The sequence below is a fragment of the Sminthopsis crassicaudata genome, chromosome 3 (genome assembly GCF_048593235.1).
Source record: "Sminthopsis crassicaudata isolate SCR6 chromosome 3, ASM4859323v1, whole genome shotgun sequence".
Taxonomy (NCBI): domain Eukaryota; kingdom Metazoa; phylum Chordata; class Mammalia; order Dasyuromorphia; family Dasyuridae; genus Sminthopsis; species Sminthopsis crassicaudata.
In genome coordinates, this window is record NC_133619.1 from 182,221,497 (window position 1) to 182,241,348 (window position 19,852).

The 19,852-nt window shown below is 35.7% G+C and overlaps 1 protein-coding gene across 2 annotated transcripts in view; it reads right to left on the reverse strand.

Moving 5' to 3' along the window:
• MRPS9 (mitochondrial ribosomal protein S9) overlaps nt 1-19,324 on the reverse strand; it is a 77,693-nt gene extending 58,369 nt beyond the window's left edge. The window contains exon 1 of one of the 2 annotated variants that reach the window (XM_074299708.1): nt 19,156-19,324. In XM_074299708.1, coding sequence (XP_074155809.1) covers nt 19,156-19,290 — 135 coding nt within the window. In that variant the 5' untranslated portion in view covers nt 19,291-19,324. The remainder of the gene's footprint in view (nt 1-19,155) is intronic. The other variant, XM_074299709.1, reaches the window with a different exon arrangement.
• Between the last annotated feature and the right edge of the window lie 528 nt (nt 19,325-19,852).

Genomic DNA, 19,852 nt, shown 5'->3' on the forward strand with positions numbered 1-19,852 from the left:
ATAGCTCCATTTTAATTTCTACTTTGCAAAATTCACTTCTGAATTTATAAGAGGAAAAACTAAACGAATATAAAAACAGCAGATTAAAAGACATAACGTTGGAGTGTAACTTACTAAATAATAGCACTATATGGTAAGCAAGAAACATAGAAGTGTTATGTCAAAGTAACTATTGTCATTCATTTCACTAATATGCAACACAACTGAAAATATAAAAGATATGATCTTGTTCTCAGGGATATATATACAGATTCACTGGGAAAACAAGACAAGATACTACAATAAAACAATAGTAAATAATATAATATAGCAAAAACTTACTACTGGATTTAAAGAACCCTGAACAGCTTCCAAAGTCATCAATAGTCTGCATCACAAGCTATAATATGAAAGCTATAGCAAACCTTGCTAAATAACTACAAAACGGTAGGGCCAAGAAGAAATGGGGATGAGAAGAAATTTGCCTCAACAATCTCTAGCTGAAACAAGAGACTAGAAATTGGATGTTGCAAGGGGCTATTCTAGTATGATAATATACTAGCCACAAAGGCAAAGTCAGCAAACTTGAAATGACTGAGGAAACAAAGGTTTGGACTTCTGAGTATATCAATTTATTAAGCAATGCATGCTAACTGTATAAGAAATCATCCCAGACTTCTTCAGTTTTGCCACTGGACCACAAATATAGGGGGAGACTGATTTTTATTCATTAAAAACAATAAATCAAAAAAGACCAATTAATTTAAAAAAAACAAAACAATTAACCAAAATACAAAATTAGGAATCTGCTTTCTAATTGAAGAAAAGATTAGGAGCTTTTCAAACTGGGAGGGGAAGAGCAAACAGGTACAATTCCTTGAAATCAGAAAAAGATTTCCCCATGTTTTCCAAAGGAACAGGAAACAACTGATTGTTTTCAGATAAGACTTATAAGTTGCTTGAAATGTGAGAAAAATTTTATGAATCTTTGGATCTGACTGGGTTTGTAAGTCCTAGTTAAAGCAGGTAGAGGTGTTTCAGCTTCTTTAGCCATGCAAGACTAAGCTCAAACAATGCGGTAAAGCTTTCTGAAAGTTCCCATTATAAATATTTTTAAAAACAAAGGTTCTGACAAAGGTCTCATTTCCAAAATATATAGAGAACTGACCCTAATTTATAAGAAACTGAACCATTCTCCAATTGATAAATGGTCAAAGGATATGAACAGACAATTCTCAGAGAAAGAAATTGAAACTATATCCACTCACATGAGTGTTCCAAATCACTATTGATCAGAGAAATGCAAATTAAGACAACTCTGAGATACCACTACACACCTGTCAGATTGGCTAAGATGACAGGAACAAATAATGATGAATGTTGGAGGGGATGTGGGGAAACTGGGACACTAATACATTGCTGGTGGAGTTGCGAAAGAATCCAGCCATTCTGGAGAGCAATCTGGAATTATGCCCAAAAAGTTATCAAACTGTGCATACCCTTTGACCCAGCAGCGCTACTACTGGGCTTATATCCCAAAGAAATACTAAAGAGCGGAAAGAGACATATATGTGCCAAAATGTTTGTGTCAGCTCTTTTTGTAGTAGCTAGAAACTGGAAGATGAATGGATGTCCATCAGTTGGAGAATGGTTGGGTAAATTATGGTATATGAAGGTTATGGAATATTATTGCTCTGTAAGAAATGACCAGCAGGAGGAATACAGAGAGGCCTGGAGAGACTTAAATCAACTGATGCTGAGTGAAATGAGCAGAACCAGAAGATCACTGTACACTTCAACAACAATACTGTATGAGGATGTATTCTGATGGAAGTGGAAATCTTCAACATAAAGAAAAACCAATTCACCTCCAGTTGATCAATGATGGACAGAGGTAGCTACACCCAGAGAAGAAACACTGGGAAGTGAATGTAAATTGTTAGCACTAATATCTGTCTGCCCAGGTTGCATGTACCTTCGGAATCTAATGTTTACTGTGTAACAAGAAAATGATATTCACACACATGTATTGTATCTAGACTATATTGTAACACATGTAAAATGTATGGGATTGCCTGTCGTCGGGGGGAGGGAGTAGAGGGAGGGGGGATAATTTGGAAAAATGAATACAAGGGATAATATTATTAAAAAAAAAATATATATATATAAAATAAAAAATTAAAAAAAAAAAAAGAAAATAACTGAAACAAATTTGACATAACACAAACATCTTTTTAAAGAATTATTCACTTCAAGTCACATGTCTGGTGCATTTGAGAGGTGAGAATAGGAAATGTATTTCTGGAAGGGAAAGAAGGTAGAAATAATATAGTGTCTGATAGCAAGTTTGAGTAATGTAATCTATAGAACTTATTTACTTGTATTCACATCAAGCCATAGCATCACCAGATTGTTTTCCCAGTGCCTATTTTTTGATGTTGATTTAAATTTTACTCCATTTCATCTCAGATTTGATTCTTATTTATTGCCACAGCACTCTCATATATTTGTTTTATGGTCTTAAGTTGTATGTCATCATATTTTTAGCATCAGTACCTTTCTTATTAAAATAGAGTCATTAAAAAAAAAAAAAAAAAAAAAAAAAAGAAAGTTCCCATTATTAACTAAAATTTTCTCACAAGACAGGAAGTGAACTAAACCAACAACTAAACAGAAAAAGAACTGAGCGTTCCAATGATCTTGTGATGATGGGAGCCATCTACATCCAGAGAGGATGGTGGGAACTGAATGTGGATCACAACATACCATTTTCACTTCTTTTATTGTGGCTTACTTGAATTTTATTTTCTTTCTCATTTTTCTTCTTTTTGATCAGATTTTTCTTGCGCATCAAGATAACTGTATAAGTATGCATGCCTATATTTGATTTATACATATTTTTACCATATTTAACACATATTGGATTATTTGCCATCTAGGGGAGCAGGTGGAGGGAAAGAGGGAAAATTGGAACACAAGTTTTTGCAAGGGTCAATGTTGAAAAATTATCCTTGCATATGTTTTGAAAATAAAAAGCTTCCAAAAAAACAAAACAAAACAAACAAACAAAAACAAAGAAAGAAAAAAGAAAAGGAACTGAGCTAACTCCAGAACTGAGTTGCAAGATGTAGTCAGTATGGTTATGGTTTACTCAATTCCTATTACCACTTGATGCTTTAATTCCCTCACCTCTGATGGAAGGAATCTATCTGTGTCCAGATAGCCTTGGGTTGACTGGAGGCAGGCATTTTAATTCTGGACAACTCTGTAGGATGCTTAATGTTGGTAGGGAACAAAGCAAGTTAATCACATCACTGAAGGAAAGGAGGAAGACTGAAGTTAAAAGAACACTGAACCAGAAATCTATAGATACCTGGATTTTAGTTTTGCCTATGTCACAGATGAAATTTAATCTTTTTGGGCTTCATTTTTCACAGTTGTATGGAGATTAAATTCAGCATGGTATAGTGGGAAGAAACTCTGGATCTGGAGTTACTTAGAGCAAATGACCAACAATATGTAGAATTAAATCTGTTTTCAATTACCTTATAGAATATTTAAAAAGTTATAGAAACATGTATTTAAAAGACCAGAGGTTCTAAAATCTCATTGAAAATAATGAATGTGATATTTAACATGTATGGGACTGCCTGCCATCTAGGGGAGGGGGCAGAAGGAAGGAAGGGAAAATTTGGAACAGAAGTGAGTGCAAGGGATAATGTAAAAAATTACCCATGCAAATGTACTATCAAAAAAAAGTTATAATTATAAAATTAATAAAAAAAAAAAAAGAAAAAGAAAAAGAAAATAATGAATGTGAGGGCCTAGATGGCGCAGTAGATAGAGCCCTGAATTCAGGAGGATCTGAGTTCAAATATGGTCTCAGACACTTAATATTGCTTAGCTGTGTGAGTCACTTAACCCCAATTGCCTCAGGAAAAAAAAAAGAAAAGAAAAGAAAAGAAATTAAGAAAGAAAAAAAGAAAAAATAATGAATGTGAGAATGAAAGAAGGCCTTGAGAATTAAATCTCAAACTAAATGACAAAGCACTAAGTCATTCAAACTATTTGGTACTTATTAAAAGTAGATCATTGCAACAGTTAAGATAATCAAAACTCAGAACAAAAATAGCAAGAGGGGAAGGATTATGGAAAGTCAGTTAGTTGAATAGGTCAGAAAATTTCAAGCTTTCCATATTTTCCCCACAAACAAAACAAAATAATCTCTCAAGGAGAACAAAGAAAGACAAAAAACAAGACCTGGAACAGAAGTACTCCTGGGACTTCTTATCCTTCTGGGATAAGACCCAAAGAAAAGACCACAAGAATGGGGTTTAATCTGCATGAAGTGTAAACACCTCCAGGTTAGCTCAATGAAACAGCAAGCAGTGAACCCTGAAGCTAGTTAGGTTTGGAAAAAGCCTCAACCTAAACCACAGGAAATTTTACCTCCCTGATAACATGGGAGTCAGGAGTTCGAGTCTAGGAAGATTGAGAGAACCTCTCCTCATAAGGAACACCAAGTTTATTTGTACTGAAGAGTCACAGCCTCTGATGAAGGAACCAGCACATTTGGGTGAGCGATGCTTCTGGCTGTTGGCACTTAAGGGAGGGTGAAGCTTTTGGTTTAAGGTTACAGGTTAGAGAGGAGAGCTGAAGTGAAGCCAGAGGCATCATCTCACTTACCCCCAGTCCAAGATGAGAGGTGCTTACACTAATTATTCTCATTTTTTAAAAAAATTAACAAAGAATTGAACCAAAGAAACTTACTATGGGCAGAGGGAAGACCAGAGTTCATCTTTAGAGGCAGGCAGTGAAGTGAAAAAAGCCTCTTCTACCCCAAAGAGTAACATTAAATGGCTACCTGCCCAGAAAAAAATTACAGAACTCAAAAAAGCCTTCAAAACTCAAATGAGTGAGATTGAGGAGAAAAAAAATCTGAAGAAGAAAACCATAAGAATAATTGGATTACCTGAAAGCTGTGACCAAAAAAAAAAGAACCCTGACACAATAATGCAAGAAATAATCAAAGTGCCCTGGGGTAATAGAATGAAGGGGGAAACTTGAAATAGAAAAAAAATACACCAATCACCATCTCAAAGAGATCCTTTGTGGAAAATATATAACAATATTCTTGTCAAATTTCAAACCCCCCAGGATTAAAGAGAAAATTTTACAAGAAACAAGCAAACAAAAAACATACCCCCAATTCAAGCTACAATTAGAATAGCATAGGATTTATCAGCAGCTACAATAAGAGATCAAAAGTTCCTGGGGGGGGAGGGGGGAGGGAGAATATATATATCTCAACAATCAAAAAAATTAGGCCCGTGGCCAAAAACATTATATCTAGCAAAACTACAGTACTGAATTTTAAAAAAGGACATTCAACAAACTTGTAGATTTTCAGGACTTCATCTCAAACTATCTTGAACTTAATAGAAAATTGAACATATAAGAGCAAACATCATAAATTAATTTCAAGGGATTAAAGGACAAATTATTTTTTACATGGAATTGTATTCCATATATTTAAGATTAACATTAATAATTGGGTAGCTCAAAAGAAAGATTGGTGCAGAGCTGAGTATGATCTGACTCCAAAAAAGCAAAAATTGTAATTATGCTATCCAAATGAGATGCAAAGGAAGAAATAATACAGAAACAATGGGGCATTTACTATTGTCAGGCCAGAAAAATGTATATCCAGCTCCAACTTCAGTAAATTGACTTTTATTTGGCAACCTTGTTTCACTCAGGGCTGTTATTTGGATCTGTTGAGTTCTCTCACAACAAGAACTGTTCCTTTTTCAGGTCTATTGGATTTTATATTGTTAATAAGTGTGTGTACATTCCATGTATTGATGTTGAGCAGAAACAACTTTGCAGAAGTTTTTGTACATTTTTTAGTGCTTTGACCACAGGGTGAGATGCAGAGTATATTCATGAAAAACTAGGCCAGGGCTGGCAAGCTCTTTACTGGACTGTTTTCCACCTTTGGTGTCCAACTCTCATCAGTGGCTCCAAGAAACTGTAACATGCACAGTGACCACAACCTAGTAAACTGTTTCTGCCAACAGGCTAAACTAGGTGAGAGATAACAAAGGAATCTCAAACTTTAGAGTGAATTGGAGGGATGAAGAGGATATCTACCCCAAGCATGTGAAGACTTCCTCTGGTAAAATGGGCAGATGAGAACAACTTGTTCCAACAGCTATAAAGCAGATGAAGCAGGTGAAGCTGTGGAGAGCTCAGCACTTGGTTAGATATCAAAGGCACCAATAAAAGACTGCATCTCAAGACATCTTCAATAGTCTTAACTCTGTCCTACCACTGGACAGTGATGACATTGGAAGAGAGAGTGAGGCTAATATAACTTCATGCACTTCTGCCTCACTTAAATCCAATTTACACATTAATCAAAAGACTTCATCATACTATTTTACAATTTCTACCTGTCTTAAAATCTTGTGGCAATGGGCCAGTGACAAAGTAGCAAGTTCAGATATACTGAGAGTTGTAGTCAATCCTGCACACAGGCAGCCCAGGCCATAAGATTGTCTTCTCACTGGAAGCATCAGTGGGATTCAGCACCCCCTAGGTGTCTAAGCAGCCTTTTTAAGAACCACACTGCTCACCTCCGAGTGTGAGAAAGGGGCAAGATTGTCTGCTTATCCAACCCTGGCCTGTGGCAAGCAAAAATTCCATTCTGTGGTTAAAACAATAAAAAAGGTACAAAAACTTGTGCAAAGCTGATGATTCCACTCACCATTGGAAAATGGAATATGCAATGGTGGATCTGCCTCCTCAAGTTTCCCCCACTCCAATTCAATCTCTACTCTGCTGTCAAACTGATCTGATGTTAGTCCCAAGTTCAATCAATTTCAGGAGCTTCTTATTGCTTCAAGGATCAAATATAAAAATCCTGTTTGTCTTTCAAAGCCTTTCATGACCTAACCTTCTTCTCCCTTTCTAGTCTGCTTATACCTTATACTCCCCCACATGAGAACCCATCACACTGGCCTCCTTGATTTTCCTTGAACAAAACATTCCATCATGTCCCAATTTAGAATATTTTCACTAGCTACTAGTTATCTCTCATGTCAGAATACTCAACTCTGCCTCTAAATTTCTCTGGTTCCTTTAACTTACAGCAATAGTCCCACATCTTACAAAATGTCTTAATTTTACAGCTCTGCTTTGGAGACTATATTCAATTCACTATACATAAATACACATACATATACACAAATATATGTATATGTGTATTTATGCATGTATATTTCTGTGTATATGTGTATTTATATATATATATATATATTTATATTTACACACACACAAACACACACACATTCTATTTATGTATACTGTCTCCATAAAACTGTGAGCTCAGCAAGAGAAGGGACTGGTTTTTTTGGTTTCTTTGTTTTGTTTTCACTATTTTCCCTCCTTTTTATGAATCTAAGCTTCTTTGTAGCTTAGCAGTGCTTAGCACCCTAGTATGCACTTAACAAATGCTTATTTACTTTTTGCTATTTTACTCATCACAGTAGCTATTCCAAATTTTTTCATCCTTCCTTAAGGCTTAAAGTCACCTATAGCAGATGCTTCTACTTCCCATCTTCTCACTTGCTTCAAAACCCTTCAAATCTGGCTTCTAATTGAATTAAACTAAAACTACTCTCTCCAAAGTTAGCAATGTTTGCCTGTCTAATGGACTGTTTTCAACCTCATCCTTTTTGCCCTCATTATAAGGCTTCCTTACTCTTATAGTACTCTCTTCTTTTTAGGTTTTTATGACAATATCCTTACTTTTCCCTCTATATTTAACTGTTTGATCTAATTTGCTGGATCTTCCACTAATATTGGATTATCCTCAAGGTTATATCCTAGTATTACTTTTCTTTTCTCTATTAAAAGGAGTTTTTAATCTGGGATCTTACTTCTTTTTAAATTTCCTTTGTAACCTTATGTATTTTATGCATTTAAAACATGATTCTGAGGAGTCCACAGGCTTTACCAGATTGCCGAACAGGTTCATGACACCCAAAAAAGTAAAGAATCCTCTAACCTATCACACTTGATGATTTTATTGTTCCCATTGATTCAACTATTACCTCTAAATTACAGATTATATACCCAACCTAGATTCTCTCCTGAGTTCTAGTCAATATCTTCTTTTCTACAATCCCTTCCCTTCAACCAACTTTCATATTATTACAGAAGGTACTAGAATCACAATGTCAACTCTTCACAGACATTCACTCTACATATCCAATCCATTGCTGCCAAATCTTGTTATTTCATCTACAACATGTCTGGTATATATTTTTTTCTTTCTTTCTATTCATACAATTACCACCACTATACAGGCCCTCCACAGAGACTGATAACCTTCTGACCTGTTTCTGACTTTCACCTGTTTTTCTCCAGGGGTCAACACAAATACTGAACTTATCAAAGATATCTGATTATCATAGTACAGGATAGCCCAGACTCAAGTGATCCTCCATCCTCAGCTTCCTAAGTAATAAGGACAAGTATACCACTACAACTGACCTCAAAGACTTTCTCACTGTTCTATTTCAATCTCTTCCCCACTCCAATGTGTTGTTTTGAAAAGGTCTGGCCTTGTTACTTTCTTTCAAGATTCAGTTCAACATCCAGCCTTCTTTAGTCTTCCTGCCTCCATTTCACCTCTTAAGATTACCTTCCTTTTGTATTATATACAAGTACGATGTACATAGTTATTTGCATGTTGTATTCCCCATTAAAATGTGAACTACTTGAAAGCAAAGACTGTGTTTACTTTTCTTTGTAACTTCTACATTTAGTACTGTTCCTGGCACATAATAAGCGCTTATTAAATGCTTAATAACTGACTGGAGATGATACAGAAATCTATAAAACAACAACAACAAAAGAGGATGTTATTCCACAAAAAAGACTGTTTCTAAATAGGTCAGATACCAAAACATTGAGAAAGGCAAGAAATTAGGTGAGAAATCACAGATGAGATGGCCCTAGGTAAAAAAAAGACTTCAGCAGGAAGACTACAAAACAAAACAAAACAAAACAAAAAAACAAATACTTTCCCACTGAAAACAGCTTTGGAGCATTTTGTTGAATTAGCTAAATTTAGATAATCCAGTAAAAGAGAAAAGCAGCACCCTAATTATTCAAGCCCTCAGGACTCTGAAAACCAAAAAGTAAGGCATCCCAACAGGAAAATATTCTTGCAAAATAAACTACAAGAAAGTGTTTAAAATCAGAATGACTACCAAGTATGTTAAAAAACAAAACAAAACAAAACAAAACAAAAAACCAAACTGTTACAAAGGCAGTGTTTGAATCTGTCACAGGTTAAACAGCATGATTTCCTAAGAAAATTAAATATCAGAAAAGCTTAGTTGCTTTGTTAGATTCAGACAAACAAAGGTTCAGTGCTTCGGGAATAGTGTGCACTCCAATATAGACAATGAAATATATCTACACCTATATTTCAGATCACGACTAGCAGAACATATTCAAAAAGTTTAGTCCAGTCATTCATTCTAGCCTTGAATTCTTAGAGTATGTGTCTGTATATGTAGTTTTTATATAACCTATCTCCCCCAATTTATTCCTTCTACTGTTCCAAGAAAGCAAGAATTTTTAAAAAGATTTAAAATTTTAATTTAAAAAAATTTAAAAAGGAAAAAAAAATACCTTCCTTCAAATCCAACATATCCTTAGACTGATAAAAAGAATTTATCTAAATCCATCAGCAAGGATTATTTTTAATGGGAATAAACTATAGGCTTGCCCAGTAAGATCAGGTATGAAAGGAGACTGCCCACTGTCACCAATATTATTCAATATTGTATTGGAAATCCTAGCAAGAAGAGAAGAAAATGAATTTGAAGGAATAGGAAATGAGTTGATAAGTCTATCTTTTTGTAAACGCTATGATGAAATTCTTGGAAACACCTAAAGATTCAACTAAAAAGTTAGGTGAAACAATTTTAGCTAAGTAGCCGGATATCACCATCCTGTAAATCCATGTAGGATATCACCATCCTGTAAATCCATGTATATCATCAGCTTTCTTAAATATCACAAACAAAACTCTGCAAGGATAGTAAAAAATTACCATATTTAAAATAACTCAAGACAGTATAAGATACCTGGGAATACACTTGTAAAAACAAATCCAAGAACTATATAAATGAATTTTTTTTTAAAGAAAGATTTAAATAATTGGAAAGTTATGGGTAGGCAAAGCCAAAATAATAAATGCAAATTTTACCCAAACTAATTTATATATTTAATGTCATCCCAATTAAATTATCCCCCCAAAAGTATCTTATTGAATTAGAAAAAATAAAAAAATTCATTTAAAAAAGAATTAAAGGAAAAAATGGAAAAAGTATAATGGAAGGAGATATAGCAGTACCAAATCTTAAAGTGTATCATATGTCAGTAATGATCAAAATTATCTGGTACTGGCTAAGAATGGAAAGGTAGATTAGTGGAATAGAACAGACATCCAATTTACATCATCAAATAAGCATAATAACTTTGCATTTGAGAAGTGTAAAGAGTTAAGATTTTGGGATAAGAATTCATTCATTTGGTAAAAATTATTGGGAAAACTGAAAAGCAGTATGGTGGAAATTGGACATGGGCTAATTAATATCTCACACCATTTACCAAGATAAAATCAAAATGGATAAATAACCTAGATATAAAGAGGGATTTTACAGGAAAATTACATAAAATATTTTACTTATCAGACATAGAAAAATCAGATCTAAAATGGATAATTTCAATCACACTAAATACAAGATTTTTATACAAATAAAATATAACCAAAATTGGAAGGAAAGCAGAAAGTTGGAGGAAAAAATTTTATAAACAGTTTATCAGATAAAGGTCTTATAACTGAAGTATATAAAGAACTTTCTCAAATCTACAAAATAAGAATATAAGTCACTACTCAATTAATACATGGTCAACAGATATGAATATGCAGCTTTCTAGTGAAGAAATCAAAACAACTTCCACTCAATAAAAAAATGCCCTAAATCATTATTGATGAGAGAAATGCAGATTAAAATAAACTTGACATATTTTACACTCTCCCAAACTGGCTAAAATGATAAAAGGGAAAAAGGATGTGTGGAAAATTGTGAACTGATCAACCATTTTGAAATGCAATCTGGAATCATTCCCAGAGAGTTATTAAACTACTTTTGACCTAGCAATACCACTACTATTGTAAAAAAATGATTAGGGAAAAAAGGAAAAGAAGTTATATGTTCTTAAATGTTTATAGTAGCTCTCCTAGTGGTAGCAAAAAAACTGGAAAATGTAGGGGTGCCCATCAATAGGGGAATGGCTGAACAAGTTGTGTGGTATATGATTGTGATGAAATATTACTGTGCTGTAAGAAAAGATGAGCTCAATGATTTTAGAAAAATGTGGAAAGATTATGCATGAAATAAAGAGCAAAATGAGCAGAATGAAAGGAACATTGTGTAAATTAATAGCAATATTATTTTAAGAACAACTTTAAGATAAGTTTTTTTCTTATACAATTATCTTTTTTATTGTACTGGTATAGATGTTTCATTTCATATTTTTAAAAAGAGGAAACAAAAGGAAAAAAAAGCTCACACATATAAACAAAATCAAATATATCAAAAAAAGTCTGACAACATATACAGTGTTATATACTCATAGTCCCCCATCTCTTATCATAGTGATTCCTTAGTTTGGCCCAGAATGCTAGTATCTTAACTTCCTTATTCAAATAGAATGCTGTCCCATATATTATTGCTCCCTTTCTGTCAACAACAATATCCAAGCCCTCTGTGCTTGCATAAAAAATCAGATATTGTTGATTAACGGACCATGAGCAAGGTGTGATTGAAACCATGTGGATTTGGGGAAAATGCATCATAAATGTTATAAATGCTAATATACATATATACATATCTATATCTCTCTATATATACATATATATATATTTTAAATTAAGCTTTAATAATACAATTGAGCCTATCATTTGGTCACATATGGTATGTAAGGAATGAATGAATGAATAAAAGTTTCACAACACAGAGGGGTTAGCAGTGGCACTGTCATTTATTCTTTGACTTTCAGCACATTGCAATACATTATTGTATTACCAACTATTAAGCCCAAGATTTTCAAAATTCAGTAATCATTCAATTAACTTGTTCTCACTAAAATATAATTATCATTGTTGAGTAATTATAATATTTTAGAGCAAAAAAGTTTTTCAAGTCATTAATAAAAATTTTCAAATTTTATTTATTTCAACTTTATCTCATATTTTTATTTTGTAAATAGTTTATGTTTTGTTTGCTTTAAAACTAGGAAAATCTAAGGTCAAATCCAGCTTCTGAAATGTACTGTTTGTGATTCTGGGCAAGTCACTTTACTTCTCAGGGTTCTAGCTAACTCTAAAACGATAAATTTTGGAGAACAAGTATACCTGAATTGGTAGGGTAAATTTACTAATATGGGACTTCCCTATATCAAAGAAATCACAAGTCCAGTCAGTCCCAATTTCATACCTGAACAATAACATATGCATGTAATTTATAAATATACATGTTAAGGATGTATGCTCAAATTTTTTTTAAACCAATAGGTGTGTGTGTGTGTGATCAAAAAAGTTTGTAGAACACCCATTCTAGATTACTATATTTAGTTCTATAGACCATGTTTTAAGAAAAACATACTCAAATTAGGGCATACCCAAGTAAAATAGGAAGGTGAGAAGCAAGTAAGAAGTCATGAAAAGAAAATTACCAACCAATGTAATGAAAAAATTAAAATGTTTTCACTTATACATGATGGAAACATGTTTAGAAAATCTAAAACAACCAAAAGATGTACTCCAAAAGACCCTTTAGTCCAGTAAAAGGAACCCTACTGACAGTGTCTGGTTTGGTCCCCATCTCCCCTAAGGGTTCTCGGCCTTCCTGAGAAGTGAGGGGGCTGTGACAACTTGTGTTGAAATTAAAGCAGAGTGATACCAAGTGGCAAAGAGTCATCTACACAATAGAAAATTGTTTATGTGATCCTGCATACCCAGTATATAGTTAGCACATGCACAGTGTGCTATAGATATGTAAGGATATTAGGGTATATAAGGCTGAAAGAATTTGGAATAAACGTACTCCATGTCTGACCATCCACGTGAGTCCTGCCTCTTCATTCTTTTTCTAAGATCAAGGACTCCGGGCTGGTACTGAGATCCTTCAGAGAGCTAGTCCAGACATTACATTTGGTGTTCAAAAACAGGCCCTTGAAAACAGGATACAAAGCAGCTCAACAGAGGCAATCAGCAAGTTCAGTTGAGGAGAACCCGTGACCAACACAGGGTAAGTATGAAAAGAGGGAAGATTTGATAAGAACTAATTTAGTCACTTTCATTTTTCAGCTGAAATGGGGCAAGCACTAACAAAAGAGCCTCCCTCTGGAGGGAAGTATGAAGCCTGCTTAGTTAGGTTAATAGAGAAGCAAGATTTCTTTGTAACTCAGATGCAGATCACTGAGTTCTCAGGTGCTCTGGAATGCACTTGGCTCTCTAAGGAAGAGAGTTTGGAACCAGTGACGTAGAAGGTAGTGGGATAACAACTAACTAAATACAATGGGATAAAACTGGCATTAAGAAATCGCACATATGACAACTGGGACATTGATACATTGTTGGTGGAGTTGTGAACAGACCCAACCATTCTGTAGAGCAATTGGGAACTATGCTCAAAAAGTTATCAAACTGTGCATACCCTTTGATCCAACAGTTGATCCAAAGAGATCTTAAAGAAGGGACCATATGTGCAAAAATATTTGTGGAAGACCTCTTTGTAATAGCTAGAAACTAGAAACTGAATGGATGCCCAATCAATTGGAGAATGGCTGAATAAATTATGGTATATGAATGCTATGGAATATTACTGTTCCATAGGATGATTTCAAAGGCCTAGAGAGACTTACATGAATTGATGCTAAGTGAAATGAGCAGAACCAGGAAATCACTATACATAGCAACAAGACCATAAGACAATCAATTCTGATGGACATGACTCTCCTTCAACAATGAGATGATTCAAACCAGTTCCAATTGTTCAATGATGAAACATCATAACAAGAAACATCGGGTGGTTCCATCTCTGATTATGTCCGTCACATGAAGTGATGGACAACAGATTGGCTTTGGACTATCTCTTGGCTGCTGAAGGAGGTGTATGTGTGGTTGTGAATTGATAGTTACTTTCTATATCTTCATTCTGGGACTCATGGAAGTCTTATATAGTATCTTGTTTATTCATATTGTTTGTAATATTACTACTTGCTTGTGTGATTCCTCCCATGCTGATGGATTTACCAAATGATATATACCTGCTTCAATTAAAACAAAAGAAAGCGAGTAATGTAGAGGGCCACAGATAGTGGGGAACCTGGGTATAAGGTATAAGACCCTTTAACTCCAGTAAAAGGAACCCTGCTGACTCTTTAAGGGTTCTTGGCCTTCCTAAGAAGTCAAGGGGCGGTGACAACCTGTGTGTTATATTAAGGTATATAAGGCTGGGACAATTTGGAATAAATAAGACGCTATGTTTGATCATCCACATGAGTTCCACTTCTCCACTCATCTTCTAAGATCAAGGGCTCGAGCTGGTACCGAGATCCACCAGAAAGCTAGTCCGGACATTACATTTAACCATTCAGTTTCATATAAACAAACCATTACATGGAAGAATGGTATGGCGGCAGAGTTAACTAGGAGATAAAACGGATAGAGATTAAGACCTGGAATTAGGAAGATCGATCTTTCTAAGTTCAAAATCCAATTTTAAGACACTTAATAGCTGTGTGAGCCAGAACAAGTCATGAGCCAGAACAAGTCACTTAACTCTGTTTGTCTCAGTTTCCTCATCTATCAAATAAGCTAAAAAGGGAAATGGCAAAACATTTCAGTATCTTTGCTAAGAAAACACCAAATGGATCATGAAGTGTTGGTCACAATTGAAAATGACTGAATAAGGCACAGGAAAAATAATGGATCTGGACCAAAGGACCAGGATTCCCTAGTGCAACCAGAAGCGGATTAAAAGTGTAATGAGGGGGGCAGCTAGATGATGCAGTGGATAAAGCACCAGCCTTGGAGTCAGGAGGCCTTGAGTTCAAATTCAGCCTCAGGCACTTAACACTTACTAGCTGTGTGACCCTGGACAAGTCACTTAACCCATATTGCCTTGCCCAAAATTTAAAAAAGAAAAGTATGATGAGGAAACATTTAACATTACACACACACACACACACACACACACACACACACACACACACACACACACACACACATAAAGATATAGATAATGTTAATGTGGTTTTCTAAGTCAATATGCAGCCAGCAAGGATGATTATACATAGTTTAGTGGCCAAGAAGACCCTGAAGGTTACTTTCAGCTCTAAATTTATGTTCCTATGTATACTGCACTCTTCTAGACACTGAAAATAGAAAGGTCTAAGATATAGTCCATGCCCCTGCAAAACTTAAAATCTAATTAAAAAGATAAGACATACGCCTAAAAGATAATTACATAAAGTATATCTTCTAGAGGAACTGCATTAATTTAAAAATACCTGGTACACAGCTGCCAGTAAATGCTTGTTGACTAATATGAGGAAGACTAGTACTGACACTTTTTATATGTGAAGACAAAGGAAACAAAGAGTAATGTGGTCAAATAAAATTGGGAATTATAAACCCATATATATCAAAGATTGGCACTAAATTTCTCAGTGTCTCTTCAAATACAAATTATGTTATCACAACAAAAACATGCAGTTTCTCTTCTAAAAAGTTCAGAAGCTGCCAAGTTTGTTCTAAAAGCAGTCAGAATTTCAGAGAGGAAATGTATTTGGATCATGGTTTCAGTTATGTACCCAGCTGTCAAACAGCTCTTCCAAAAAGGGAGAAAAAAAAAGGAGTGGCAACATAGTTGTTATATGCCTTAAGAGCCAGCTTTTTAGTACATTAAGTGACATTACACAGTAAATCTGCCATTACTGATAATGGATTAGGAATCTTCATGATAAACCAACATAGAAGAGATCGAATTCAATTCTAGTTTGCCCAATACAAAGTATTCCCAAATAGGTTATATCTATTTCTTCCAAGATGAAAAAATAGTCCTTATTTTCACTGTAAAAGTAATTTGTTTCACTCACCTGTTTTGAAATCTGTTCATTTTTATAAAAAGTGTTGTTAATGTTTTTTAAGTCAAAACACTTTCCAGTACCCACTTTCCCCCATACAACTTCCTCTTATGACAACATAGTTGAGTTAAATGGACATCACCTACAATCTACTACTAATGGAATTCAGAAATTCAAGTTCTGATAGCTTTTAATATATATTTTTTTCAACATTGTGATCATTGTGCTTATTATCCTGCTTACATAAGTAGTTTACTGTACTTGGGAATCGGGGAATCTTAAGCTCAGATCCAGTCTCAAATATTTATTAGTTGTACAATAACAAGTATATTATTTAAACTGTCAGCCTCAGCTTTCTAATCTGAGAAATGGGCATCATCATAATAGCACTACTTTAAAGTGTTACTGTGAAGACAATGAGACAATGCTTGTAAAGAGTCTTGCAAACGTTAAAGCACTACATATATGCTACTGTTGTTATTTATACAAAACTTCCTAAGTTTCTTTGAATTTTTACCTTCTTTTATTACAACTTGTTCATCTATTTAACCAATCAACAAACATTGAGACCTCCGTATCAAACACTGTGCTTGATGCTAGGGAAAAAAACAAAAACAAAAGTTCCTACCCTCAGTGAGTTTACATTCTAATGTGAAAACAACCTGCACATGTACAAAATAGAAAGAGAATTTTGTGAGAAAGGGCACTAGCAGGTAGACTTGTAAATGTATTTAAGTTGAATTTTTAAGAGAAAAGGAGATTCTAAGAGCTCAGGGTGAGATGAAAAGTGTATTTTAAACATGGATGAAAGGCACTGAGATGGAAGATGAGAGAACAGTAAGAAGGGTAGTCTGGCTGGATAAGAAAGAGAAGGAAGGGAAATAATAGTGTTACAAAGGTAGGTTGAAGTTGGGATGTAAAAAGCTTTAAAAGGGAATTTATATTTGATCACAGGAGTTTATACTTAAGAGTAATATGTTTAAACCTAAACACTAGGAAAATCATAAGTGAATAAGTGTAGTGGCAACATGACAAGCAAAGTGAAGAGATCCAGGAGATGTAGAGAGTGACTCTGACAGAAATAAATAAGTTTCATGGAGATGGCCAAATTGGAGTTGGCAGGGAGGAGAGGAAGAGGAGATAAAACTAGCTGTTTTATCATGTCCAAAATGGACATGAGCTTGAAATACTTATGGGACATGCAGTTTCAAACATCTAAAACAAGGAGAGGAGTGAGACATCATCTTATCAACAGCCAATAGACCATGGGGACACAAATTCTCAAAAAAAAAGTAAACAATCCATGTCCTCCAAGAGCAGCTTACATTCCAAAGAAGAACTAGAACTAAATTTACAGTTCCTTGAAGATTGGAAATATTTTTGCTTTTTACTTTGTATCCTCAGTACTTACAAATGTCTGTTCATTGACTAAAAGCACATTGTTAAGAGCTCTTTCCTCTGATCCTCTTACCCTAACAGGCTGATCTGTATTATGTGCCAGCCATTGTACTAAGCAGTAAGGATACAAAAAAAGGAGGAATAAAAAAACAACACTCCAGTCTTGTTCTTAAGGTACTCCTATTCTAACACGGGAGACAACATACCAATATGTATGGAGATAGAATTTAAGCTGAAATCTGAGGAAGACAGGAAAATCAGAGAGGATAGATAAGGTAGGAGAGATTTCCAGGAATGAGGAACAAGCAGTGTCGTGTTCTAGAAACAAGAATGCCTGTGTCACTGGATCATGGAGGACAGGAAGGGTAGAACTGAAAAAATAGTTAGGAGGAAGGCTATGGAGAGCTTTAAAAGCTAAGTTTGACTGAGTTGACTGAATTGGAGGGGGAGAAGGGGTTGAGGAGGAATTGAGAATGGCCAGATCTGCTCTTTAGCAGCAGGGTAAAGGATGGAAACTTGACTTCAGTAGCTCAGGCTTAAGATGAAGAAGGCCTGTACCAGAAGGTGGCAATGTCACAAGAGAAAAAGGGACATATTCAAGAGAAGTTGAAGCGGGTTTTAAAGTATAGGAGGGGCGTATCCTTTTCCCATCCCCAAGCTTGGTTCTGGCCCATTTTACATCTTCCTAGTGATAACGGCCAAGGTCACATAGCAGTCAAAGGTGGAGACAGAGTGGTTTCTCTTATTCCCCTCACACATGAATCATGTTTGGACCAATTCAGTTCCACTAGTAATGGATCAATGTGCCTGCGTACGCTCAGGCCCTCCAACATTAGTCATTTTCATTCTACTCTTTTTTCGGTCTACCTGCATGTTTAAAAAAAAAAAAAAAATATATATATATATATATATATATATATATATATATATATATATATATATATTGGTTTTTTTCCCCAGAGAGACAGACGGGAGAGAAGATAAGTGTTTTGTAAATTGGAAACAGGAAAATGTAATAAATAATAATAAAATGACATATTGTTTGTTTTTCCTACGCCTGATATATGGTAGGGGCTTGATAAATGCTTAGTGAAAGACCGGTGGCAGTAGTGGTTAATGTTATTATAAAATATACCAATATGGAAAAAATGAAAATATGAAAAAATAAAATCACCAGAAGCTTTTGCCTCCACCCGGTATGTGTCTCTATCTAAAACTCTTCAACTCAAAGCGAAACCGCATAACTGCAATCAGCAACACTGGGCAGCACTCACTGGTCTAAGGGACGCGTTCCTTTCCCGCCTCCTTCCACACTACTAAGAACACCACGGGGCGAAGGAAATAGGGGCGGGGTTATCCGGGGAGGGGAGGGCGGCGCGAGGAACGAGGACCAAACACCCTCCTCGCGCGCCCTTTCCCCGCCTCACGCGCGGCGGCGCGCAGGAAGGAGGAAGAGCCTGAGGCCGAGTCCACATTTCCCCACGCCCCTTGTTCTAAGTCCCCGTGACTTTCCCTTTCCTTCTCTTCTCCAGGGATTACCTGGGTCCCACCTGCCGTTCGCTGCTCAACTGCCGCTGCTTTCCAGGCGACTAGGCTCCGAGCCAGTCCACTCCTACTGCGAGTAAATAGAAAGCTAGTGACTGTGGCGGTGAAAGGCGCCCAAGGAGCCGCCATGCCTACCGCGGGAAGAAGGGAAAGGGGAGGAGTCGGCCTCCTGCGCAGGTGCCGAGTGGGAGGGATTTTTTTTTTTTTTTTTTTTTTGCGCTCGTAGACTTCGCGAGAGAAGTCTAGCAATTACGCATGCGCATTAGAAAATCCTCTGCGGAGGTTTTTTTTTTTTTTTTTTTTTTTTTTCCTGCGGGTGCTTGGTGTTCTATGCGGGATTCCGGACTATCCACACTAGTCCGCGACTAGCAGCGCCTTCAACCTAGTGTCTGCCCCCGGCCATCCAAGTTTTTCTACTAGTCTTTGGCCCTAAGGAGGCCGAGCTTGTCCTTGATGAAAAGTCATATATAAAGCTATATTCCAGGCATTGCAAAGACAAATCTAAAGGAGACACAAAAGCAAAAGGACCTTTACCGAGCGATCGGCCACTCCCATCTTTTACCTAAGCCCATTCTGTTAAGTTCAACTATACCAGGAGATAGCATTGTCCACTACCACTACTGGTTATTCAATAAGCACTTATAAAGCCCCTACCATGTAGCAGGCATCGAGAAAACAAGTAGGGGCAGCT